This window comes from Taudactylus pleione, unplaced genomic scaffold, assembly GCF_031769625.1.
Source record: "Taudactylus pleione unplaced genomic scaffold, aTauple2 ptg000256l, whole genome shotgun sequence".
Taxonomy (NCBI): Eukaryota; Metazoa; Chordata; class Amphibia; order Anura; family Myobatrachidae; genus Taudactylus; species Taudactylus pleione.
Window position 1 is genome coordinate 9115061 of NW_028284658.1, and position 27713 is coordinate 9142773.

Genomic DNA, 27713 nt, shown 5'->3' on the forward strand with positions numbered 1-27713 from the left:
AGGGGATTCCCACTTAGCAAAATAATTATCCGCGAACGGATAAGCCACCGCCAGGCGTCTCTGCGGCTGGTATCTTTTGCCAGGTTGTTTCCACGCCTCCTCTAAATGGTCCACCAACTGACCCGAAAGAGGAAAGACTGTGGCATCGCCCTTCACATCTTTGAAAAAGGCATACTTAGATTTAGCCGCTGGGGGAACTTCGTCCTCAATCACCAAGGCTGTGCGGACCGCCCGAATAAGTCCAGGAATATATACTTTGGACTTAGCATCAGCGTCCTTAGTATGGAGAGGTTCCTGATCGTAAGGATCCAGAATCTCCCCATCATCAGACGTCCCTTCGTCATCCTCATAAGGAGCGGACAGAGACGCCACCGGCCTTTTATGAGGCCGCATCACAGACTCCCCTTGCAACACATCCGACAAGTGCTGTACAGAACTCGTCAGGGAGTTAACCCACGCTGGCTCCTGAGAACCCGGGAGCGGGGAAATAGGGAGACTGTGGGGTACCACCAATTGTCGTGGGAACCCCTGCATGGGTGACGACACCACAGACTGCTGGGACAAACCCATCGGAGTAAACGCGGGCTGCGGAGCTAACTGGCCCACTAAAGCTGTTAACGCCTGAGCGAAACAAGCCCAGGGCGGCTCCTGTACCGGTGCTGTAACCGTAATAGGCCGCGCCATGGACAAACACTGCCGGCAAAGGCCCTCCGCGCTACCCTCCCCCTCCGCTAACGGTACTTTGCACGTGGTACACTGTAGCCGGAGGGGAAAATCACTTTCAGACATGATGGCACCACGTATGTGACCTCTCTCACCAATTAAGTATTAAATAGGCGAGAGACCACCCTGCAGCACCGCACCGCAAGGGCTTTAGCAGAAAGAACAGGGACAGTAATAAAGCTGACAGTTTAGAGAAGAAAAGTTACAGGCAGCGCTAGCACAGTCACATACAATGCAGAGAAATAACAATTCCTGCACTAACAGCGCTGATCACTCAACTACACAGACACAGGGCCTGGTAGGACACAGCGCTGCATACACAGACCTGAGCCACAGCGGAGGAGAGGTATGCGGGGGGACCCAGACCACGATGCTTCCTTCCAGACTTCCAGCAGCGTTCACCATGCGTTGCAGAGAAGATGGCCGCCGAGGAGCAGAGAGAAGCTGGCGTGGGGGAGGAGCGCTGACACAGGACCAGTCAGCACAGTGCAGAGGGCTGTGTGCAGCGGGGGAGGCGCCGGCTGTGAGACAGGGAAGGCGCGCTCCCCTGGCATGCATTTAACCCCTGGGACGCCGCAGCGCTACCGCTCTGCTGCGGTCCGCTGTCCCAGGGGGTAGTGGAAAGCGCAGGTTCAGTACCTGGCTCCACGCTGCAGCCAGTCCCCAGGGAGCCCCCTGCCTGGGGACTTAGGACCATGTGACCAGCGGGGACCCACCGCGGGACCCCGCTGCTTACCTTTGTCCCCCTTGGATCCGGCCATGGTCCGGAACATCTGGGGTCACCGCTAGCTGTGACCCCAGATGCTCACCAGCATCCCCGGATCGGTACCGGCGTTCTGGTACCGGCGGGGGTGTAGGGAAGACAGCATGGACGTCAGGACTGACTGTCCATGCTGTACATCCAGATGTGCAGCCACAGCTGCACTGAAGAAAGCTTCAGGGGCTCTTCTAGCCCCCACTCCGACAGGTGCACCCGACGCCGGCCGGGCACCAAACTAAACTGAGGTGCCTTGGCCCGGGGGCGGGGTATAGGAGGGGGACCTAGTGCATCCTGGGAGGCTGAAAGCTTAACTCTTTGGTGCTCTGCGACTGACGTCACACCTATACCCCCAAGGTATCCTGTGGATACCCTATGGACCCTGAAGTAGAAAAGACATTAATTTGAACAGATAAACCAGTGTAAATAAAGAGCTGTATTGTAGGTTGAAAAAAGCAAACGCTTTAATAATGAAGTGAGTTATGAAAATAGTAGGTGGTACCCTGCGGTGGAAGTTTCATTGTTGAGAACATATGAATATTTGTCATAGGGAAGATTTATCAAACTTTCTCAAAAAGACAGGTGGAGTTGTTGTCCATAGTAACCAATCAGATTGTAGCTTTCATTTATGTGGTACATTCTGTGAAATGATGGCTAGAATCTGATTGGTTGCTATGGCAACCTCCACTTTTACTCTTTAGAAGGCTTGGTAAATCTCCACACAAAATACAAAAACTTACCACATTTATTTCCTCTTAGTGTAACTACCCATTTAATTGTGGAAGATAACTGCAAGATGAGCCCTAAGCCAGAGACATATGTATCCTATACTTAGTGCCTCCACTTAGTGCTAGTTGTCAAATTATTAAACACACTGGAAACTCTGGCGTTAACTTTTGACAAAGGGATGATGGTGCCCGACTATGGCCGCTGGTCGGCCATCTTTCCTATATCTATAGTCCATAATATGCTATGTACCTGGAGAATTGTCTTTTGGTAATAGTCCCGGAGGTGGAGCCATTACTAGGCTAAAGTGGAAGCACAGCAGGATCTATGTCACTATATAAACATCTCTCTTTTTACTGTATTTATTTCATACTTAATGGCTTACAGTAGATGAAAATTAACTCTTACAGCTGTAGAGGTGTATATTAAGCATACTTAATCTACTTCCTACTAGAATGTATTAATTATCAACAGTATGCCTGTACTATTCTGCATGCATCAGTTTATGGCTACTTATAGTAGTGTGATTAAGCACTTATGCAGCAGCTACAGCCAGTGGCAAGTCTCTATAACTGCACAGATAGATGCCTTGTACAATATGTAGCTATAGTTATCAGTTAGATACATTGTATGTTGGGTACAGCATTTGGAATATGTGGCTGACTGAATGCGAACTTCTTTTGAAGAATTTATAGGAAATGGCTTAATACGGTAACTGGATGTTATAGAAAACCGTACTGGTAAATAGTGGGGACCAGTCCATTCACTAGAGCAGGGGTGGGGAACCTTTTTTCTGCCGAAGGCCATTAGGATATACATAACATTATTTGCGGCACACCCCCTCCGATGTCACATGAGGACGGAGCCACAATCGCCAGTGATTACAGCAATGTCTGAAGCATCCTGAGGGTGCTCCTGGGAGCTGTAGGGGCAGCGGTGTGACCGTCTGAAGCGTCCTAAGGACACTCCAGGCGGCACTGCTGCATAGATTCTGGCCGCAAGGTGCCATTATATGCACCCTGCTATCCAGATAAGGCTAGCAGAAAAAAGCTCCAAGGGCCAGACCAAATCCCTCCGCAGGCCTTATATGGCCCCTGGGCCTGAGGTTGCCCGTCCCTGCACTAGAGCAATATATTTTGGGCAATAACATGACTTGCTTTCAGATAATGTGTTAAACATTAATATAATTCTACAGTTCTGTAAAAAAATAAGAAAATGTTTGTTATTCAATGTTTTGATTTCCCCTCCAGAAGCCTATGCATACACACCTGTACGATATCGGCCCGATTTGGCCTATTTAGCCAAATCGGAACAACAAATCGGGTAAATCGTGCAGTGTGTATGCCCAATTTGCGCGTACCCGCGGTCGTATGCGATATTGTGCCATTGGCTGTGCTGCACAGTCAATCATACGATATCGCATGTGAGCCTGTACAAGTTAATGAAGGACGGAACAGTGATTGTTGCGTCTTTCATTAAATCTTTCAAGTGTGTACCGACAATCATGTGATGTCCAGGGTGAAGGCAAATCACCCTGAACATCGGCACGATTGCCGGTCGTTTAGGTGTGTACCCTGCCTAAGGCCTTAAGATATATTTGGCTTTTCTCAATAGAATAGTTTGGATAACACTGAGCAATTCAGGTGTATAGATAAATACTTAAGAAACTGTTGGATGATGAAAAGCATGTTTAGTTATAGGAGATAAATAAGGGGGAGCACAATAGAGGCACAGTAAAAGACTATGGGGTCTATTTACTAAGCAGTGTTAGGAGACAGAGTGAAAAGTGGTAAGAAAGTGATAAGGTGCCAGCCAGTCAGCTCCCAACTGTCCTTTTTCTAACACAGCCTGTGAGATGACAGTTGGGAGCTGATTGGCTGGCACCTTATCACTTTTCACTCTGTCTCCTAACACTGCTTAGTAAATAGACCACTATATCTAGCATTGGGTGGAAATGTGTTGGTTAGGACAAGAAGAGAATTTATAGCTATGTACGACATAGAGCATAATGAGAATTTATAGAAGCATAACTTGAGTTCCCTTCTGTCAGTAAGGCGGAATCTACTTTTTTCCGGAAGAAGATTAATGAGTACCATGCTGCCTATCCTAGTGATTATGCATCCTTCCGCACTCTGCACGTGGGACCAGCCGCAAGCCAGGCCTTAGTTATTGGTCCAGATGACTTCATTGTGGCTGTTGTCAGGTAAGTAACAGTGGCGACTTCGTCCAAGTGGAACATAAGTTTTGTTCTCATTCCATCTAATGTTCTTTTCCCATTTTTAGCTCCCTAAACCGCCCCTTCGGCAGTATGATTATGACCCCATCAGGGATTCTTCTCAACAGCCAGATACTGGATTTTTCCTGGAGCAATAAAAGCACCAACATCTCTTCCCCGAACCCTGTAAGTCTCACCCTCTGTGCTGTTAGCATTTGTTCTGTGCTAGAATCTGGAGTATGCTAATAATAAGGCAACACAAAATGCAGTATAACTGAAAAGCATAGTTACCACCAACAATTACAGTGATTAAGGCACAACATTTTTATGTTGTACTATAAACAATTTATTAGCAATTTAAATATAAATGTCTTGTCCTAAATATAGAAGAAATGACATGTATAACTGGACACATTCTGCATTAATACATGTTCTGTCATCAGCTTCTAGTCTGATAGCATTGCTGCTCCTTTACTTGCGCTTGTCTTGTCTGCAGCAAAACATTGTTGAGCCAGGAAAAAGACCTCTGTCTTTCCTGCTGCCCACAGTGGTGAGGCCAGCGCAGGGCCTGTGTGGTACGTACCTGGCCCTCGGAGGATCGAACGGGGAACGAGCACTGTCTGGTATCACTCAGGTACGGCAGGTCATTTGCTTGGCTGAGAATTTTATAATACACCACTCCTATTAGCATGCCAGTGAGGAAACTTCCAAACCACATTGATTGGGTATGGGCCCTTGGACAACATACAAGATATTCATCAGAGTGTCATTTAAAGGGACTTTGGCCTGGAAGATGTTGATAATGCTTTTACATTTGTATCTAAATAAAACATGCAGGATCACAGCTTCTGGTGGTGATGAGAAGGTGGGGCTCCATATTTGCTACATAGGGAAATATAGGTCATATTAAAGGAGGAGTTATCCTAATAGGCAGACATCTTATTACAGCTCGTAGTTAGTGACTGTACATTAATATTAGGGTTTCACCAAATCCATATTTTAGGACACAGCTGAATACCAAATTGTGTTAGAAAAGATCTGAATTACAATGAAACAGGAATATCTTTTATATATAATTTTGCCTTTTCAATACTTATGTGTCATGCGCATTTCACAATTTTATAAGGCAATCATTAAAAAATCAACCTCATTGCATCCTAAAATCAGTATGTGCCACAGAAAATGTTACTTGTAATATTTATGAATGTGACGGAGATGCTCTCTCCCTGGACACATATACATGTCACCCACTGGCTGAGAGATGGTTCTACGTGTCTCCAATAAATACATTTCAAGTTGCTGTTTCTGGAATTCTCCATTTTTAGCTCTCTATAATACTTTTTATCTCATGCATTCCTCTGTATAGCATTACTATCCGCTCTCCCGTTTCTTTATCCCCAGGTGCTGCTAAACGTCTTATCATTTAATAAGAACCTGAGTGACAGTGTAGCCCAGGGGCGTCTGCATCCAGATCTTGAGACCAACTTTCTGCAAGTGGACAGTGAGTTGTCCAAAGTTTCTTCCACTCCTCTTACAGTCAGAGATATTTTTGAGTTACAGTGTTTATATTGAACTGTATTGTTAAGCTACAGACATTTATAAGCTACTAATAGAAGGTTAATAAGAAACATACACCCACCTCTGAATAGCCCACAATGCTACCCTACCAAAAACACGTCCTTGGAACACCTGGTCTATGTGAGAATGCCCTATTGTCTCCCAGTTACACCCACTCAGTGCAAGTTGCTCAGATGCAGAAACCCCTTGTACAGTAGTTGCTTAAAGTTGCATATGCGCGGCAGAGCCGTAACTAGACTCTTTGGTGCCCTGTGCCAGAAAGAGCATTGGCGCCCCCCTCATTTTTTAAAGGGACATAATGCACCCAAAAAAGGGCCATGGCTTCATGGGGAAGGGCCAGGGAAGAGATAGGAGAGGCCAGGAGATGCTGGGGATGAAATAAGAGGAAGCTACAAGCAAGAATAATAATAAACAGAAATTTGACAGGCCCAAACAGCGCCCCCTGACCTGCGGTGCCCTGTGTGATGGCACCGGCCGCACTACCCTAGCTACTGCCCTGATGCTCGGCTACAGAGCATGCACAGAGCGAAAACTCTCAAGATCCGTCCACGAAACAGACCCATAATGTACCTAGAATTACTGGGGAAAAAATAGACCTTTGTACCTTTTGATACATATTTATTGTGTAATTTTGCCATGTGAAACACATTTGTGAAAATGACTGTACAGTAGACAAAAATTAACTATTAGTAGTGAGTGTGACACTCCTGGTGAGATTGTATACAAACATAAAGATTGTTATTGTTATGGGTGTGGCATATGGAGGAGATGTACTAAGCCTTGGAGAGAAATAAAGTGGAGAGAGATAAAGTACCAACCAATTCGCTCCTAACTGTCCCTGTACAGGCTGTTAGGAGCTAATTGGTTGGTACTTTATCTCTCTCCAAGACTTGATACATATATGTATATGTCTCATATATATATACTTTGCAGACAACACATTTGGACACCTCTGTTTGGATGAAATGAAATTATATACATTTGAAAAAAAAATATTAGGTGATTACTTTTTAAACTGCATCATTGAAATGTAATGATAATAACATGAAATAGAATAACAAGCCACAATACCGAAGGAGAAGTTTAGGGAGTCTCCATCATAAAACAATAAACACCAGAAAAATTCAGAAAATAATGATTTTATTTTTTGATATTGTAATTAATAATAGAAGCCTTAGGCCCTAGGGCCTGATTCTGAGTTGGATGGATCTCTGTTGCAGATGGCGACTTTTGCTATGCACAGATGCTAAATGCATTTTTGCGTATGTTCGTCCTCCCGAGTCTAATAAATATATGCCAGATCTATCCTTTCGTGGTATGGACATTCCGGGTGGGAACTGGGTGGCGACAAAGCGATCACACAGGACTGATCTGACTTGTGGGAGTGTCATGATGGTTTCGTGGGCGTGTAGCTAAAGCTCTGTGCGATCATGAGTCACAGGCACGGCAAGCTCTTGCTCCTAGCATGAGGCTGGTGCAAGCAGGGGTATATCTAGGGATCCGAGCACCCCTGGCAGTGTAATGGACTGGTGCCCCACTCCCCTCATAATTTCAGGCAGTGCAACCCAGTAGTAGTCCTCCCGATGCAGTGCCCCAGTAGTAGTCCTCCTTATGCAGTGCCCCCAGTAGTAGTCTCCGCTATACAGTGCCCCCAGTAGCAGCCATCCCCTATGCAGAGCCCCCAGTAGTAATCCCCCCTATGCTGCATTGCCCCCAGTAGTAGTCCCTCCTATACAGTGCCCCCAGTAGTAATATCCCCTATGCTGCATTGCCCCCAGTAGTAGTCCCTCCTATACAGTGCCCCCAGTAGTAATATCCCCTATGCTGCATTGCCCCAAGTAGTAATCCCTCCTATACTGCATTGCCCCCAATAGTAGTCCTCCCTATACAGTGCCCCCAGTAGTAGTCTCCCGTATACAGTGCCCCCAGTAGCAGCCACACACCCCCATAAAGTGGCTCCAGTAGCGGCCCCCCTATACAGTGCCCCCAGTAGTAGTCCCCCCCTATACAGTGCCCCCAGTAGTCATGACGTCTCTCCCATCACCAGCCGCAGGGGGAGCCGGAAGACGGAGCCCATGAGTGAGCTCCAGTCGGCTCTCTCCGTGGACGACACAGCAGCCAATGAGAGTGTCTGACTCTCATTGGCTGGCTGCTATAGCAAACACACAGCTGCCACTGGCGGCTGTGTGTTTGTAACTGTGTAGGGTAGACCACTCTCACTGCGGTCTGCCCTACACTTGTGGGGCCCGGGGCACTAGCGGTGGGTGTGGTGCAAGGCACCGGCTGCACCGCCACTAGTCCCGGCCTGATTCTACCCCTTGGCTGCTGGTGGCACTGCCGGATGGCGCCCCCCTTTGACTGGCCCCCCTGGGTGCAAGTGCAGATACTAATGATGACGGTTGCGGTGGTTTGTGTAAGATCAGTGGGCAGTTTGGATCCCCGCATTAGCTGTACAGAATCTGGCCTTAGCATTAGGTAGTAAGTCTGGTTTTCCCAGCTTCCTGCAAATACGGCCACTTTGCGTCTGAATCAGCCCCTTAATATACAGCATTCAAATAAGTTATAGCTAATTAGTAGGAAGGGAACCCTCAACATTTTAAGTTTAATCATCACTTCACTATATCTATTATATAATTTTCTCCTGTGTCCGACTAGCACAAGCTGCCTGATCCTGGACACAGCATCTCTTCCCCCTCCCCGACCCCACCCAGAACTGCATATCTGTACAAACTTGTACTCTCCTGTGCCAACACCCCTGTCCCCTACACACAACATCCAGTGTAGGAGGGCAATACAAGAGAGAGACAAGAGGGGGACAGATACGATAGAGAGGCAGATGGAGGTGGGGGACAGGCAAGTAAGAACTGGAGGAGGGGTGACAGGGATGTGAGAGACAGGAGGAGAGGGGACATGTTTGTGAGAGATGGGAGGATGGGGGACATGGATGTCTGAGATGGGAGCAGGGGGGCCAGAGATGTAAAAGACGGGAGGAGGGGGGGCACACATATGAGAGACGGGAGGATGGGGGACAGGGATGTGAGAGACGGGAGGAGGGGGGACAGAGATATGAGAGATGGGAGGAGGGGGGACAGGGATGTGAGAGAAGAGAGGAGGGGGGACAGGGATGTGAGAGACGGGAGGAGGGGGGACAGAGATATGAGAGACGGGAAAAGGTAGGACAGGGATGTGAGAGACGGGAGGAAGGGGGACAGAGATGTGACAAACTTGTACTCTTCTGTCCCCCATACACAACATTCAGGGTAGGTGGGAAATATAAGAGACATGAGGGGGACAGATATGATAGAGAGGCAGATGGAGGTGGGGGACAGCCATTTGAGAACGGGAGGAGGAGGGACTGGGATGTGAGAGATGGAAGGATGGTGGACAGAGATGTGAGAGATGGCATGAGGGGGGCAGGAATGTGAGAGATGGGAGGAGGGGGAACAGAGCTGTGAGAGAAAGGAGGGGGAACAGATGTGAGAACGGGAAGAGGGGGGACAGGTGTGAGACGGGAGGATGGGGGGCAGAGATGTGAGAGACGGGAGGAGGGGGAACAGGGATGCAAGAGGCGGGAGGACAGAGATGTGAGAGACAGGAGGAGAGGGGACAGATATGAGAGGAGGGGGGACAGGAACGTGAGACAGATGTTAGAGATGGGAGGAAGGGGGGCAGGGATGTGAGAGATGGGAGGAGATGAGAGGGAGAAACACGGGGATAGGCTCAAGGGGGACAGAGATGAGACAAGTGGAGGGGACAGAGATGACTAAGATGGGGGTGATGGATCAAAAATGACAGAAGGGGGGGAGGGGGTACAGAAATGGGGGAGGAACAACGATGAAAGATAGACAAATAGTGGGGGGACGGGGAGGGGGCAAAGATGGGAAGGTGGGGAAGAGAAAAAAATACTACGCACAATTGGGCAGGATAATTGGCAACCTGACAAATGACTTGTTCAAAATACTCGTTTTAAATATTTGACTAGGCTATTAATATTTGTCAATATGGATTGAGGTGATATAGAACTATCCACATATAAATTAATCTGATGAAGAAAATAAGAGTATGGACATATAATAATTTTTTCATTCCCCTTACTGTGAGAGAGGTGGGCAGGTGAGATCATACATCTAGTTGTATCCTGAAGATGGCTGTAGTCACTTGTGTCTTCAGGAATATTTTAAATGAAGATCTCTGCTGATAGAGAAAAGGTTCTGCAGGTGAGCATGTATGTATTGTAATAATAAGATAAATGTGTGTCTAGTACTGTATTGTTTTATCTTATTAATCTTGAATAAATATTTGTGTTATAAACAAGGAGGGATGAAAGGAAGTTGGTGTAGAATATGTTGCAGTGCTATAAAAATACCTAGCGATATATAGATACACACATACAATTGCTCTGCAAATGTATCACAGATAGAAAACAGGTTTATATTGTCAGGGATTTATTTATTTGCTTATATATAATAAGTAAAGATACATATTAGGCCCACATTTTATGAAACACATCTTCTTATTGGGATGTAGTCTGAACACCGGCGCTGAAATCTCATCAGGTCGGGATCCCGGCACCAGTATCCTGACTGCCGGCATCCCGAAGGTAAGTATCGGGGTGTTAGGGGGAGGTTAGGGTGCGGGCTTAGGCACTAAGGGGAGGGTTAGGTTTAGGATGCGGGGAGGGGAGGATAGGTTTTAGGCTCTAGGTTGGGAGGTTAGGTTTAGGCACCGTGGAGGTGGTGTTAGGTTTATTGTTCAGGGAGGGGGAGTTTAAGCTTAGGCACTAGGGGGGAAGGTTAGGGTTAGGCACTGGGGAGGGAGGGTTATGGTGGGGGTTAGAAAAGCACTTACCTGTCTTCCCTATGGGTGTCGGTAATATAACAGCCGGAATTTCATACCCAACCCTTCTTATTATAGGACAGCCTACTCACTATGCAGTATAGGAATCATATATACACGTTTTTAGTGATGATTTTCATTCTTATATGTCTAGTTATATGGAGAGTCTGCACCCTCATCTTGGTCTGTAAACTGATCTAATATCTTCTGCCTGTAGGCTTCCCCTGATATTTAATTACTCGTCAGTACACTGTGATCAGGGGTGTATTAAGAGAGGAGGAGGCCCTTGTGCACTGCCCATCCGGGACCCCCTCCACTCTCCCCTGCGGTAGGCAGCAGACTGACGGCTGCCCGCAGGAACAGTAGACTCTGGGCACTAGTCTGTGCCCAGAGTCTACTGCGCATGCGCAGGTCGCTGGGAAAATGGTGCGGCGCCATTTTCCTGGCGATGTCCTCACTGTGCATGCGCAAAACGCCGGGAAAATGGCTGCGGCAGCCATTTTCAGACATTTTGTGCAGGGCTGAAACACCCGAGGTGGGACCTCTGAGAGGTAAGTATTAGATAATATGGGTGCAGGGTGTGCGGTTGGGCCCTCCCTGGACCCATTATAAATACGCCCCTGACTGTGATAAATAATTACTCTTCTTTTTAACTCTGATACATAGAAGAATAAATATAAGAATATTTCTTCCTCAGGTGACTTTCCAGAAAATGACACTCAAGGCCTAGAATCCAGAGGACATCAGCTTGATAGAACGGACATCCTGTCCTTGGTGCACGGCTCACGTAGAAGCAACGATCTAATCATTGGCATTAAGGACCCCCGAAGTACTGATGCTGAAGCTGCCACCATTTTGTAAAGCAACACCTGGCTGGAGCAAAAATAACCAGGACATTGAAACCACATTCCTCTGATGTTTCCCAATGTTTTTTTAAAGTGTGATATCTTTCATTAGCACATGAACTTTGGCAAGTTGATCGAACCAAAATATACTGGAGAAATCAAATTGTAATTGGTCACCTTTGCAGCGAATGTTTACAGTCTCTCAGATTAGCATGGTGTGAGGTACTGGAGAAGAAGGTGATTAGTGAAACTAAATTTTTGTATGCTTTCAACCCCAAACAATACAAAATGAATACAATTTTAATTATAGTGTTGGGAATGCCTTTTTCTACATCATTTTCCTAAAATCCACCTTGTACTGTCTGAGCAGTTTACTTTTTATCTATTTATTTGGTTAAAATTACACTCATAAAAACCTTAGACACCTGAAAAAAAGGCATGCCAAAGTGAGCAAAGGATTCTGGTCACAGAAGAATGAGCAGAGTGATTTTTTTCATGGTTTCTGGGCCTGATTCAGAGTTGTATGCTAATACAGCCACAGCTGGAAATGTGTACGCAGTGACTGTGCGAAAATATGCACATGCCGCAGCCACCGGGATATATATTGAGATGCCCACCAGCGGCTATGCAAATCTAAGCGACTGCGTACAAAGACGCAACATTGGCCGCAGATCAGTCAAGTAACCCTATGGTCGCGCAGAATGTCCTTGGGAACAGAGACACCCGAGCAATTTTTATTGTGTACGGATCGCAGGCAGAGATACGCCCCAAAAACAGTCGCAACATGTCTGAAATTTATCCGTCACACCCCCTCCCCCATTACCGGCTACAAACGGTTACTGCAAGCTACGAAAATGAAACTTAGCGCATGCACAGAGCAACTCGGAATGCACAGATCACCAATAATCGCTCAACTGCGTGAACATCAGCATGGCATACATCTCTGAATCAGGCCCACAGTTACACACATATAGCAGTGATCACTTTAGTAATATGTACACAACTGTGGTGATTATCACTGTAGTAATATATACACAACTGTGGTGGTTATCACTAGTAATATGTACACAACTGTGGTGATTATCACTGTAGTAATATGTACACAACTGTGGTGATTATGTGATCACTAGTAGTATGTACACAACTGTGGTGGTTATCACTAGTAATATGTACACAACTGTGGTGATTATCACTGTAGTAATATGTACACAACTGTGGTGATTATGTGATCACTGTAGTAATATGTACACAACTGTGGAGATTTTATAACTTTGAGCACTTTTCAAGGAATCCAATGAAAAATCGATGGTCCTAATTTAGGGATAAGCAGTCAATTTATGTAGCGTAAATGTTTGCACATATGTATGCAAGTACATCATAATATCTCTGTCTAGATTTGTATGCATCTTAGACTCAAGGTCCCTCGCGCATGGTGAAGTACTGTAGAATGGGTACAGACATGTTAGATAAGTGCAGTACGTAGAACATGCTCCCCTGGATATACAAATGAATTAGACATGGATGCATATCCATGCATGCTTCTTAGAAGGTATACATTTTATGGTTACTAAAGACCTGGTGTAAAGATGATGGTAACGTCTGCAGCCATATCTATTCACATATGATAATTCTATTTCAAATTAAGTCACGGGCCTCCTGCTTAGATTATGTATTTGTAATTTCCATTTGGACTACTAATGCAAGACGATTTTTACAGCGATAAACAACAGGTGTAAAGGTGTTTGTATTTCATTACACTTTATAAAGAAAATGTGACTGGCATTTATTAGAACCACTTAACTGACAAAAAATTTTGCCAAAAACTGCTCCGAAATTGTTGGGTTTTTCTATGATTGAATTGGGTCGAGAACATGTATTTAAAACTTATCCAACAAGATTTTATTTAAAAACATTTTTTAAAGACAGTATATCATAAAAATAGCAATTTTGTATGGTATACTGTAGTGATAACCATCGATGCATGTACCATCAATGACCGATGGTTTTGAACCGTCATTAGAAAACCTTGCCATCAGACACACGCCATCGATGGTTATAAACCATCGATGGTTGAGGGCTGTGCCTAGTATACTCCGCATTAACTTTCTTCAAAAAACCAAAATAGTTTTTTCCCCGATATGTCAAAATCAATAAGTATCAATACTATTACGGACAGCCAGGGCGCTGCTATATATGCCCTTGGGAAGGCCATCGGTGGGTTGTCCATCAATGGTAACCATTGATGGCGCCACCGGTGATTACCATCGATGGCACAACAACTATCTATGGTGAACCATCGATGGTTTGCAGCTTTCGATGACCACCGCTGTTGGGGGCACGGCAAGCCGAGCAAAATCGCAGGGGGGGCTTAGAGACCACCGGGGACAAGGCTAAGCACCGTCCCATCCATGCTTATCCATCGATGGCTGAGAACCATTGGCTCTCTGCAATTGATGGCAAAACCGTTGACCATTGGCAGTTAACCATCGATGTGTAGTATCAATGGTCGATGGCCGTACCTAATCTGTCCTGGCAGCTGCTTCGGCTTATATTCACAGGGGGGCAGGCGCTGATTGGCATCCCTACATGTCGGCTGCTTCACTCTGCAGCTGCCAGGTAATCACAGGGGGGCAGACGCACATTGGCCTTCACTTCCCCGGCGGCTAATCACAGGGGAGGGCGGGGTACTCACAAGGGGATGGGTGCTGGCTGGCCTCTCTTCCCTGGCAGGCTGCTTCACTGTGGAGCCGCCAGGTACTCACTGGGGAGCGGGCGCTGACTTGCCCTTCACTTCTCCGGCGGCTGCTTCACTCTGCAGCCGCTGGGTATGCACAGGGGACGGTACGCTGACTGACAGAGCAGCCGCCTGGAGGGAGGTGCCGCCTAGATGCCGAATCACTGCAATCAGCAGTGATTGGCAGACACTGGGGGGATATTCAATGATGCAAAGGGGCCCGTAGGTCCCACTGAGACTGGCGGCTGCTGGAAAATTGTCTTCATCAGATGCGACCATGTCAGGGAAAGCCCAGCCTGGTGTGGTCGCATTTGATGCGACCATGCCAGGCAAGTGGTTAATATACTATTCTCCCATATGCATAGGACCAGATTAGAGTTGTGCGCAAACCCGATGGTTTGTGTATATAACGCCGATGTTAGAAGATCTGAGCATTCAGAGGATATGTCCTGTACATGGGCAGATCTTCTGCGATCTCGCTCAGTGCCCAGACACCGCAGCCTGATTGACAGGCTGCGTCAGAGAGCATCCCAGAAAACAGGCCCTGTCGGACACGTTTTCTGGACATGCTGTAGCCAGTCGGCGCGTCTTTGTATCCAGCTTGACTGGCTTTAGCTGTGTGAAACCACCGGCCATACGGAGTACCCTGAAATTTATTCAGATGGTCACACAGAGTGATCAGATGCTGCGTCCTTGGACACAGGTGCGGATCATAGAAGCCGGTAGGTGGCATCTATTTTTACAAGATGCCTCCTGCAGCATTAGCATATTATTGCACAGTAGCTGCAGCCAAGACTCTGAATCAGGCTCATAGTACACTTTAATACATTATTATATTGTGTACAAATAAAAGAATGCGACTTTCTCATTTATCACATACACTATCAAGCCGCGTCTCTGCGCTATCGTTAGATGTATGAGAATGTATCTAACTTTGGGCCTGATTTAGTACGAATCGCAACTGCGATCACGGCTGCGATTATGCGCGCAGTCTCACTGCGATGATATGCTATTCCATTTCGTTCGCTATGCCGTCGCAGCACAACATAAGGACGCCCACCCTACCTTACACACATACGTAATAAGACTGCAAAACTATCGGTAACAGAGTACAATCGGAGCCTCAACACATGCAGTGAAAAGCCAAGCTGAGTAGGGCATCGCAGTGGATAATTTATGCACGCCCCTGCAATGGCGTTCAAACGCACTGGCACACATGCATTTCGCAGACCACCACCCCCCCCCCGGCCACCACCCCCAAATGGTACCTGTCAATCACTCTGCGATGGGTCTGCGCTAGTCACTGTGATCACAGTCCTGATCGCAGTGGCTGGTTCGTGTACTGCGATGCATACGCATGCGCAAAACGCAACAATCAGCCGATAGCGTGCGTAATCACAGTTGCGATCTTTGCTGAATCAGGCCCTCTATTGCCTATGATAGTGACAAGATTGGCTTATTCATGTTATAAGTCTATGACATAGTGCCACTTCTCTGTATAAGCTACACGTGCTTTGTTACTATAGAGGGGTTGGCAAAATGTGTTTGTATAAATGCTAGATCATAATTCACTTTCCTTTATTATGTCTCTGACACCTGATAGAAACAGTCCCAATGCCTCATCGCTACCTCCAGGCTGTGCTACCCTGCAGCAAGAGAAACAGACACCACAATCTGTAGCTCATTTCTGTCTGTGTCACGAAATATAGTAGGAGGGGAAAGACAAGTTTTTGCTCCCCTCTGTGACATTCATTTGCTGGAGAAGGAATGTGTGTGTAGACTATCTGGTGCCAAATGTAAGAATATTGTTTTGCATGAATCCAGGAACTAGATCACTGTTTGATTGTCTTAAATCTTCTGTGATAACTAAATGCTTTCTCTACTCTTAAGCTGCATCAAGGGCCACAGTGATTCAAAATGTTTTTTATGCGGTTTTTAATTATTGCCAATCTGTGTTTCCCTAATAAAAAATAAATGAAAATTATTTAATTCAGCTGTTTATGTTTGTGTAATAGAAGCCATTAATTTAATGTAATTTCAGGTTTTATACCTGTATACCTGTATGACAGGCATATTTTACCCACCTATTACGATCACAGTGACTACGCAGACCCATCACAGAGTGATTGACAGGAAGTGCCGTTTGTGGGTGGGTACGGGGGAACATGGGCGTGCATAAATTAACCACTGCGATGCCTTACGCAGTCTTGAGTACTCATAGCGTGCAATGAAGTTAGCAATTCCTGAGTAAGGTCAGAGCTTGTGCGAGTGTGCGTGAGGCTGCGATGGTACTCGATAGTACCAATGGTTTTGCAGTCTTGCTAAGGGTTACGGATGTGTGTAAGGTAAAGTGGGCATAGCGATCGCAATGGACTAGCATACTATCGCAGTGGGACTGCGTGCGTAATCGCTATTGCAATCACAGTTGCGAATGGTAATGAATCAGACCCTGGAACTAAAAATGTAGGAGAGTCTGGCGGAGAAAGGCAGAGAATCACAGGAAAATGGTGCAGCTCTAAGAATTCCTTCACACACATGTGAGAGGTGATAATGAGTAAGGTATTGTGCATCAGGTACCAGTATTGTGCAGATGGGTGAATACTTGGAGATCAGCTTACATTTATAGAGTGCAATAGAATCACGTATAGCTGTGTAGGTTAGACATAATATGTAGTATTTTGTCCTAAATGCTGGGAGGATGAAGCTTGAGGACTGTCATGATGGGGACACCGATAAGATGAGGTGGTGTTCGTGTTTAGTAGCAGTACTCATAGTAGAATGAAGTAGGGCCTATCTGTAGAGAAAAAGAGTGGGCGTAAAAATCTGACTGGGATATATTATGGTCTTTAAATTGGTAGTACAGGTTTTAACCATTGCTGACATTTAACTGTGGCCTGCTATCACTTGCATTTCTACTTCAGGGTCCATAGGGTATCCACAGGATACCTTGGGGGTATAGGTGTGACGTCAGTCGCTGGGCACCATAGAGTTAAGCTTTTCAGCCTCCCAGGATGCACTAGGGTCCCCCTCCTATACCCCGCCCCCGAGCCAAGGCACCTTAGTTTAGTTTGGTGCCCGGCCGGCGTCGGGTGCACCTGTCGGAGTGGGGGGCTAGAAGAGCCCCTGAAGCTTTCTTCAGTGCAGCTGTGGCTGCACATCTGGATGTACAGCATGGACAGTCAGTCCTGACGTCCATGCTGTCTTCCCTACACCCCCGCCGGTACCAGAACGCCGGTACCGATCCGGGGATGCTGGTCAGCTAGCGGTGACCCCAGATGTTCCGGACCATGGCCGGATCCAAGGGGGACAAAGGTAAGCAGCGGGGTCCCGCGGTGGGTCCCCGCTGGTCACATGGTCCTAAGTCCCCAGGCAGGGGGCTCCCTGGGGACTGGCTGCAGCGTGGAGCCAGGCGACCAACCTGCGCTTTCCACTACCCCCTGGGACAGCGGACCGCAGCAGAGCGGTAGCGCTGCGGCGTCCCAGGGGTTAAATGCATGCCAGGGGAGCACGCCTTCCCTGTCTCACAGCCGGCGCCTCCCCCGCTGCACACAGCCCTCTCTGCATGCTGCCGACTGGTCCTGTGGCAGCGCTCCTCCCCCAGGCCAGCCTCCTCTCTGCTCCTCGGCGGCCATCTTCTCCAGAACGCATGGTGAACGCTGCTGGAAGCGCTGGACGGAAGCATCGTGGTCTGGGTCCCCCCGCATACCTCTCCTCCGCTGTGGCTCAGGTCTGTGTATGCAGCGCTGTGTCCTACCAGGCCCTGTGTCTGTGTAGTTGAGTGATCAGCGCTGTTAGTGCAGGAATTGTTATTTCTCTGCATTGTATGTGACTGTGCTAGCGCTGCCTGTAACTTTTCTTCTCTAAACTGTCAGCTTTATTACTGTCCCTGTTCTTTCTGCTAAAGCCCTTGCGGTGCGGTGCTGCAGGGTGGTCTCTCGCCTATTTAATACTTAATTGGTGAGAGAGGTCACATACGTGGTGCCATCATGTCTGAAAGTGATTTTCCCCTCCGGCTACAGTGTACCACGTGCAAAGTACCGTTAGCGGAGGGGGAGGGTAGCGCGGAGGGCCTTTGCCGGCAGTGTTTGTCCATGGCGCGGCCTATTACGGTTACAGCACCGGTACAGGAGCCGCCCTGGGCTTGTTTCGCTCAGGCGTTAACAGCTTTAGTGGGCCAGTTAGCTCCGCAGCCCGCGTTTACTCCGATGGGTTTGTCCCAGCAGTCTGTGGTGTCGTCACCCATGCAGGGGTTCCCACGACAATTGGTGGTACCCCACAGTCTCCCTATTTCCCCGCTCCCGGGTTCTCAGGAGCCAGCGTGGGTTAACTCCCTGACGAGTTCTGTACAGCACTTGTCGGATGTGTTGCAAGGGGAGTCTGTGATGCGGCCTCATAAAAGGCCGGTGGCGTCTCTGTCCGCTCCTTATGAGGATGACGAAGGGACGTCTGATGATGGGGAGATTCTGGATCCTTACGATCAGGAACCTCTCCATACTAAGGACGCTGATGCTAAGTCCAAAGTATATATTCCTGGACTTATTCGGGCGGTCCGCACAGCCTTGGTGATTGAGGACGAAGTTCCCCCAGCGGCTAAATCTAAGTATGCCTTTTTCAAAGATGTGAAGGGCGATGCCACAGTCTTTCCTCTTTCGGGTCAGTTGGTGGACCATTTAGAGGAGGCGTGGAAACAACCTGGCAAAAGATACCAGCCGCAGAGACGCCTGGTGGTGGCTTATCAGTTCGCGGATAATTATTTTGCTAAGTGGGAATCCCCTCCACAGGTGGATTCTCACGTGACCAGTCTTGTCCGTAGTGCCACATTGCCGATGCCATCCATGTCCTCCCTTAAGGATGCTACGGACCGCAAGGTAGAAATCTTCCTGAAGTCCACTTATTCCCTTGCAGGGGGGGCAGCACGGCCGGCTATGGCCATTTGCTGGGTTGCCAGAGCGATGGAGCGCTGGGCGGATTCATTAGAGGCTTCTTTTGAATCCGACTGTCCGGCCGAACAGGCGGAGTTGATTGGCAATCTCCGTGATTCGGCCACCTACATCAACGAGGCGGCTCTAGACATTAGTACTCTGGTGTCTAGAATTTCTTCAGCAGCGGTAGCTGTTCGTCGCACCTTGTGGCTGCGATCCTGGAAGGCGGACGCAGATTCCAAGAAAGGTCTGGAAGCGTTGCCGTTTACCGGAGAAGTTCTCTTCGGTCCGGATCTGGATAAGATTGTGGCCACGCTGGCGGCAGCCAAATCTGCTTGTCTCCCGTCGGCCGCTGCTCCTTTTGGTTCGGGACCATCGTCCTTTCGGTCATCTAGGGCCCAGGGCAGGCCCAAACCACAGTCGTTTCCTCGACAGTCTGGCCCTAAGAAATCGGTCAAGCCCCGGAAGCAGGCATGGAGTACCAGACGTCCGGCCCCCAAGCCAGATGACAAGCCTGCGGCCTGACGGTCGGGCCTCCCTTTGGGGGATCCCAGGGTGGGAGGCCGCCTGCTACAGTTCGCCCAGTGTTGGTCGACCACTACGACAGACACTTGGGTTCTGGAGGTGGTTTCCCACGGATACGCCCTCTCCTTCCGGCACAGACCCCCGGCTCGCTTCTTCACCACGGGTCTACCATCAGACCGGAACAAGGCTACGGAGCTGCGGAAGGTATTGCACACTATGCTCCAGGCTGGAGTTATAGTGCCTGTTCCAGTCTCCCAGAGGGGCCAGGGTTTCTATTCAAATCTATTTTTGGTACAGAAACCCAATGGGTCATATCGTCCGATTCTCAACCTCAAAGCACTCAACAAGTCTTTGCGGGTCCCGAAGTTTCGGATGGAGACCCTACGGTCCATCATTCTGGCGCTGGAACCTGGGGACTACATGGTGTCATTGGACATACAGGACGCTTACCTGCATGTCCCTATTCTTTTGCGCCATCAAAAGTTCCTCAGGTTTGCAATCCGCAGCGACCACTTCCAGTTTCGGGCGTTACCTTTTGGCCTGGCAACAGCACCACGTGTTTTCACCAAGGTGATGGCGGTCATGGCGGCTTCTCTGCGGCTGCAGGGAGTCCGCATGTTGCCGTATTTGGACGACCTGTTATTGGTGGCAGGATCTCCAGAGCTCCTGTTACGCCACTTGGACCTGACCATTGCACTGCTGCAACGGCACGGCTGGCTAATCAACTGGCAGAAGTCCACTCTAATCCCGTCTCGGAGGATTCTGCATCTTGGAGCCTTATTGGGCTCGGGACAGCAAAGGATCTTCGTGACGGAGGACAAGATCTCTGCTTTACAGTCAAGGGTGCGCAGTTGCCTGCACAGCCGCCGGGTGTCCTTACACTCGGCGATGAGGTTACTGGGCTCCATGGTGTCGGTGTTCGACATGGTGGAATACGCCCAGTTTCACTCCAGACCTCTGCAGCACCTGATCCTGTCCAAGTGTAACGGGCTGCCTCAGTCTCTGAAGTCCCAGACGATAGTGCTCACCCAGGAGGTTCACCTGTCCCTTGCGTGGTGGTTACAGACGACCCACCTCAACAAGGGACGTCCGTTCTGGGTTCCAAATTGGGTCCTGTTGACAACGGACGCCAGTCTTCGGGGCTGGGGAGCAGTTTCGGGTCCACACTTGTTCCAGGGCAGGTGGACGCCGACAGAAGCGGAGCTTCCAATAAATATCTTGGAACTCCGTGCGGTCTTCAATGCTCTCCAGCAGGCACAGCGGTTTCTCCAGGGTCGCCCGGTGCAGGTCCAGTCGGACAACGCTACCACCGTGGCCTACATAAACAGGCAAGGAGGAACTCGCAGTCGGGCGGCTCTCGTAGAGGTCTCTTGGATCCTGGTTTGGGCGGAGCGCAATCTTCCGGCCATATCAGCGGTCTTCATCCCGGGAGTGCTAAATTGGGAGGCGGACTTTCTAAGTCACCAGGACGTTCATCCAGGGGAATGGTCCCTGCACCCGGACGTTTTTCAACTACTGGTGGACAAGTGGGGTCTTCCAGAAATCGACCTCATGGCGTCCCGGCACAACAACAAGTTGCCGGTGTACGGGTCTCGCACAAGAGACGAAGGGGCGTCTCTGGTGGATGCTCTGTCCGTCCAGTGGACGTTCCGGTTCGCATACCTCTTCCCTCCAGTCTCCCTTCTTCCACGGGTAATCCGGACGGCACTGGTTCTCAGACCTTCAGGGTCTGTCCGTGGACAGTCCTCTGCGGTTGCCGCTACGACCGGACCTTCTGTCTCAGGGTCCTTGCCTTCACCCGGACCTGACTCGGCTGTCTTTGACGGCGTGGCTGTTGAGACGGCCATGCTGAGGTCCCGGGGGTTTTCCAGCTCTGTGGTGCGTACCATGTTACGAGCTCGGAAACCGTCTTCCGCGAGGATATACCATCGCGTGTGGCATACGTTCTTCCAGTGGTGTCGACCGAGAGGTTATGCACCGCGGGAGTTTCGTCTGTCTCGGATTCTCGCCTTCCTGCAAGCGGGACTAGATCATGGGCTTCGCCTTGCTTCTTTGAAGGTACAGGTTTCGGCCCTATCTGTCTGGTTTCACCGTAGGATTGCTACAATCCCGGATGTGCGCACCTTTATGCAGGGTGTTCTCCGCATTCAGCCGCCCTTTGTTCCACCTGTGGCGCCTTGGGATTTGGCTGTGGTCCTGAGGGCTCTCCAAGGACCGCCGTTTGAACCACTGGGCTCAGTGGATCTTAAATGGCTAACAGCTAAGACTGTTTTCCTTCTGGCCATTGCTTCGGCCAGACGTGTTTCTGAGTTAGGGGCTCTTTCTTGTAGACCCCCTTTCTTGGTTTTTCATGGGAACAGGGCAGTCGCACTCGGCCCGAGTTTCTTCCCAAAGTTGTTTCCCAGTTTCATGTTAACGAGGAAATAGTTGTTCCGGCCTTTAACTCACCGGGTCTTTCCGTGGGTGAGGCCTCTTTGGATGTTGTGCGGGCCTTAAGGACTTATGTTGACCGCACTTCTTCGTTTAGGAAGTCGGACGCTTTGTTTGTCCTCTATGGCTTCCGTAAAAAGGGTTGGCCTGCTTCAAAGCAAACTTTGGCAGCCTGGATCCGTATGGCTATTTCTGAAGCTTATCTTCATGAAGGCCTACCGGTCCCTCCTTCTCTGAAGGCTCATTCCACTAGGTCTGTGGGTCCTTCGTGGGCAGCTCGACGTGGTGCCTCGGCAGTTCAGATCTGCAAGGCTGCTATGTGGTCCTCTGTCCATACCTTTGTGAGGTATTACAGGTTTGACACCTTCGCCTCTCAGGATGCTTCCTTCGGGCGGCGGATTCTCCTTTCTGCACAGGAGCGTCCCCACCCTTAAAGGATACTGCTTTGGGACATCCCCAAGGTATCCTGTGGATACCCTATGGACCCTGAAGTAGAAAATATGAGATATGGTAAGAACTTACCCTTGTTATCTCTATTTCTACGAAATCCATAGGGTTCCACAGGACTCCTGCCCTGTCGCACCTGTGCTGCAGATGGGCTTTGCTCTGGTCACCGGTTTTCCGTCTCCCTCTGGTGAGAATGTGATTCTTGTATGTGTCCAGATCTTTTTTCTCTCTCTTCCTTCTCCTCCTCCGGCCTATGGCTTGATAACTAACTGAGGTGCCTTGGCTCGGGGGCGGGGTATAGGAGGGGGACCCTAGTGCATCCTGGGAGGCTGAAAAGCTTAACTCTATGGTGCCCAGCGACTGACGTCACACCTATACCCCCAAGGTATCCTGTGGAACCCTATGGACTTCGTAGAAATAGAGATAACAAGGGTAAGTTCTTACCATATCTCATATTTTTGTGTTTCTTATCTTGCTTGCTCTGACCTAATACATTTGGTTACTGCAGAGTCGGGTCCGCAAAGCGATTTTAGACTGAAACTGCTCTGGGTTCACTTAACCACCATTTTAAAAGCACATAGCAAAGTGGTGATGAGGCCAAGGAGTCTGAGTCAAGGCTGATGCAGGCTTAATAGATTCAGGAGCTATCATCACACTAATGGAAGTAGTAGTAGTAGTAGTTGAGCTGAGGGTATCAGAAGGGTCCATGTGAAAATAAAATCCAACCTGGCTGCTTTAGAAGGGCTGGGTGGCCAGCATATCTACACTTCATTACATCAAGATTAGGATAGAATGTCACTGGCAGTTAGGCCACTGCCAACCCAGTACCTCTGTGTATTACAGGAGGACTGTTAGTGGATATTAGGGGAGAATTGCTGTGTAACAATAGACCTGCAGTGTTAGGTCAGAGGGCTCAGGGCTGCCCAAGGTGACTGGGGCCTAACGGTCTGCTGGCTTCAGATGTTGCTCTGAGTTCACGAGCTGATTGTAGTGGATTGGGAATACCCTTAATTAGCTGTACTGTAAAACAAAGTTCTGGCTAAGTAGCTAAGGGGTAGATAGAGAGCTGCAGAGGACCCATAACTGTGCTGAGGTGTGATAAAAGGGAAGAAAAGATGGGAGTGAGGTTGATGGCCTCCATGACGCCCTCTGAATGGAAAGGTGCTAGGGTTGATCAGGAGTCATGCTCAAAGGCCCAGGTGATGGTATTCAGTTGATTATATTCTATAATTATTTATAGAACATAGGTTTCCGGGATGTTGGTGGTTGACAGATTCAGGCTCACACAGTAGCGCACTGGTAAGTACCGAGTTGGACACAATTGCACAGCTGCGATGAGGAGCGATTTGCTCTCCCCGGTGTTTTAGGGTACAAATACAGTATTTTGAAACTGTGGTCATGTGACCATTGATCTCACATTTCCTGCCCAATTCATATTGTCTGTGCTATATACATAAATATGCTCTGAGCACATGAAAGTTCCCGTGCTCCTGTAATTTAGCTTCCACTGGGATTTCTTGTGTAACAGACTTCTAGCTTGCTTCTCATTCCTGAACCTTTGCTTGTGACCTTGACCTCGAATTGCCTTGATCACCCTTCTGATTTTACACCTTATCTACCCGTTACCGAACCTAGATTCACTGGCGCTCCCTATTGACTTTTGTCTTATCAGACTGTCATGCCGGTAACCTGGGCAGAGAGCTGCAGTCACCTGCAGTGGAGCACATACTACATTGTAGGGGTGCTTAGTAAAGACCAGTGGCATGTTAGCTTCTGTGCCTCTGTTCCAGCTGGCACCAATTCCAGTTATTCTTCAGACAGTTTCTTATTCACAGATAATCAACTGATGTTTTCTAAGGGTTAAATTCATTAATAAACTTGTTTCATAGTTCAAATACATAGGTGGGGTTGTTCTGCATTGGATGCAGTTGAACAGAGCTTGGCACAAAATATTTCTGGGCACCGAAAAAAAAGCTGTGGTCAATTTTGCCGATATTAGTGATATTTGCAAAGGGTTAATTTACTTTGGGCCATTTACTTCACTGTGCAGATACCCAGGTGGATTGTCATGTACAGTATACAGCTGGGCTATTTAATTGGCGGCCCATAGATCAGATGCAACCGGCAAACCGCTGCGATACAGCCCGTGAGCAGTATCAGACACACTCTGCCCTACAGCCAATCAACAGGGAGGCGTGCTCTGCAGCCAATCAATTCCTCAAAGCCCCTGTGAAGCGTGTCTCTCCATCCAATAGCCAATGGTACAGTCAGCTGCAGAGGACTATAAGAAGGGGTAGGAAAAGCAGGGCATTGGTGCTTCTCAGTCATTGCTGGATGCAGCAGAACTCACTGTGCACAGACAAAAGACCGCTCAGCATCACCAAAGAAAGGAGCTGAGGAGAAGAGGCATCCTCCTTGCTATCTGGACCTCAACAGTCATGAGCCAGCCAGTTCAGCTGCGGTCTCATTCCATCATACCACTGGGACAGTGCATGCAAGTTACTTTTGCTGTTATACTCAGTGGTTGTCCAAGTTATCAGGTTATACTATTGTGCTGACTTGTATTGGCTTCCCTGCACTATGTGCTATTGTTTTGGGCTGGTTCAGAGAAGGGTGCTGGTTCCAGGGCTAGGGTTCAGTCTGTGCACTGAGGTGTTCAGTAGCTGTATTACCTATCCTGGTTTTCAGTTTCTGAGTTCCTCAATGGTTCCAGTTTCAGGTCTTGCGTCAGAGCTGTACAAGAGTTGCAACTTTTGCAAGTTGTACTCTGACTACATAACTAATTAGTAATTCATGGCTTGAGTTCCTATCAACAGTAATATACTATTCTGATTTCCAGGGGTCACCCTTGTCGCTGGAGTATATTCCTGGTCCTACTGGCCTTCACAGCTCACTAGACGTGGGGTTGCCCAGTGGACCTGGTCTGTTCACCCCGGTTTCAGTCCAGTATCCTTGCATATCACAAGTATGTGGTTCCTACACTGGCACTAGTGTTCCTAGCTCCTGTTCATACCCATGAGCCAGACTTTCATCAAGCCACCTAATTTCTTATGCACATCAGTCAGACCTAAGGATTCAGTGCCGGAACTACAAAATAACCAGACCGTGACAAGATTCTTTTTAAAAGGTCTGATCCTGATTCCTGTGTCCTGGTGATTTTACTGCATGTGCCTTGCATGGTCTGTGTATCTGGAGACCCCAGTCTGCTTGGAACCTGTATCTTGTCTCTAAATCCGTGAACCATTGTATAGTTAGCTGTTCCATATATATTTATTTTTACCATCTGCAAGATTTATATCCAGCTTCTAAGGGTTTATCAAAGTACCAACAGGCCGACACCAATAGGGTAAAAATACAGAGGTTGGGCTATACTGACAGTGCAGGGGCGGATCTAAGGAGGAGGGACCCCATATCTATAACTTGCCTGGGGCCCCATGAAATAATAATCCGGCTCTGCCACCCAGACTGTCCAGGCTCTTATGGCTCTGCTCTGAACCTTCTAATTCTTACAGATAACAAACTATACCTTTGATTGTTTAGAGGTATTTACTTATCTAGGCCATTGTTTCTGCCCTACTCTCCAACATGGGATATTGAGCCTCTTCTTGGTATTCAGGCTACTATGCCTGCCACCTCTGACACTTTCTGCTTGTCCAGGAAACTAGCATCACTGCTCACCTTGACTTTCATGGACAAGAGGTGTCAATTATCTTCCTAATATCTTAGATCCTTGGATGACCCTGACCAGTTTCCATGTCATACTCAGAGGTTACACAAAAAACAGCTCTATTCATAACACCCTAGTGGAGTTAGACCTATTTAGAGACCAGCCAGAGCCTAGTCTTTGCCTGGTGGAATGTTAAACAACTTGTATCTCACTGTCAAGGCTTCATGCAGAGGTGACATTTCCCAGCTTTTCATCAGCTGCCATAAGTCTTTTTGCCCTGCTAGACCTTCCACAATATTAGGATGGATAGATTCTGCCAGGTGTAGACACTTAATTTTTTTAAAAGGCCATTCCCTCCACAGTGCTGCTGTCACTTCTGCAGGTGCCAAATTATTTCCATTACAGACCATAATGCTGGTAGTCTGCTGGTCTACCACACATACTTTTGTTGCGCACTATTGGAGACCTTCTAATCCCCAAAAGGATTGAGGACCTGATTCAGACTCGCTCACTAAGTTGCGCTCGCTCGCTGTGTGCGATTTTCGCCCATCTGGCACACGTATAATTCGCAGTGCACGTGCACATGCCAGTCTTTGCGATCTGATTTTGGTTGCTCGTAAGCCACTATCAGGTCGCTACTTTGAGTGACAGATAGTGCCATTTGTGGGTGGTAACAGGAGAGGGTGCTTGTGAACGGGGGAGTGGTGCTGCGAACGCAAGCGTGCCAGGCCGCCAAAACGCAGTTTAAAGGGCGTGCATAAATAGCAAAGTAGCGTCATTATACACGTCACCTGCATGTATTTCAGCCCGCACTGATCGCCGTGCTTGCGGCGGGGAAGGCAACCTCAAAGGCTGCGAGCAGCTCCGATGGCTCTCGATGTTACCGATTAATCCTACAATTCCTGAAGATGACGTGTGTTGCGAGTGGCAAGGGGGTGTCTTTATACACTAGCGAGCGCTCATTGCCGTAGCTCGCTAAGACATAGAGGGCGTCCTTACGCACCGCAGTGCGAGCGCTTAATTTAAATATCCGGCCCCTTTTCGCCAGCGAGCGACCGCATCTTGCGAGCGGGTCTGAGTGAGCTCCTGAGTTCCTTAGAGCAGGCAGCAGAAATGTGGTAGTCTACCCATCAGCTAGGTGGCAAGCCTCCCGACGAACAAACAGTTTACTTTGTACACCTATCAGCCAGAACATTAAAATCACCTGCCTAATATTGTTTATTGTATCATGCCAACGAAATAGCTTTGACCTGTCGAGGCATGTACTCCATAAGACCTCCGAAGGTGTCCTGTGGTATCTGGCACCAA

General features: G+C 48.3%; 1 protein-coding gene across 1 annotated transcript in view; it reads left to right on the forward strand.

Moving 5' to 3' along the window:
* GGT7 (gamma-glutamyltransferase 7) overlaps window positions 1-16403 on the forward strand; it is a 74314-nt gene extending 57911 nt beyond the window's left edge. The window contains exons 11-15 of the mRNA XM_088480632.1: window positions 4257-4409; window positions 4490-4607; window positions 4918-5055; window positions 5823-5922; window positions 11533-16403. Of these exons, the coding sequence (XP_088336758.1) occupies window positions 4257-4409; window positions 4490-4607; window positions 4918-5055; window positions 5823-5922; window positions 11533-11696 (673 nt within the window). The 3' untranslated portion in view covers window positions 11697-16403. The remainder of the gene's footprint in view (window positions 1-4256; window positions 4410-4489; window positions 4608-4917; window positions 5056-5822; window positions 5923-11532) is intronic.
* Window positions 16404-27713: the final 11310 nt, after the last annotated feature.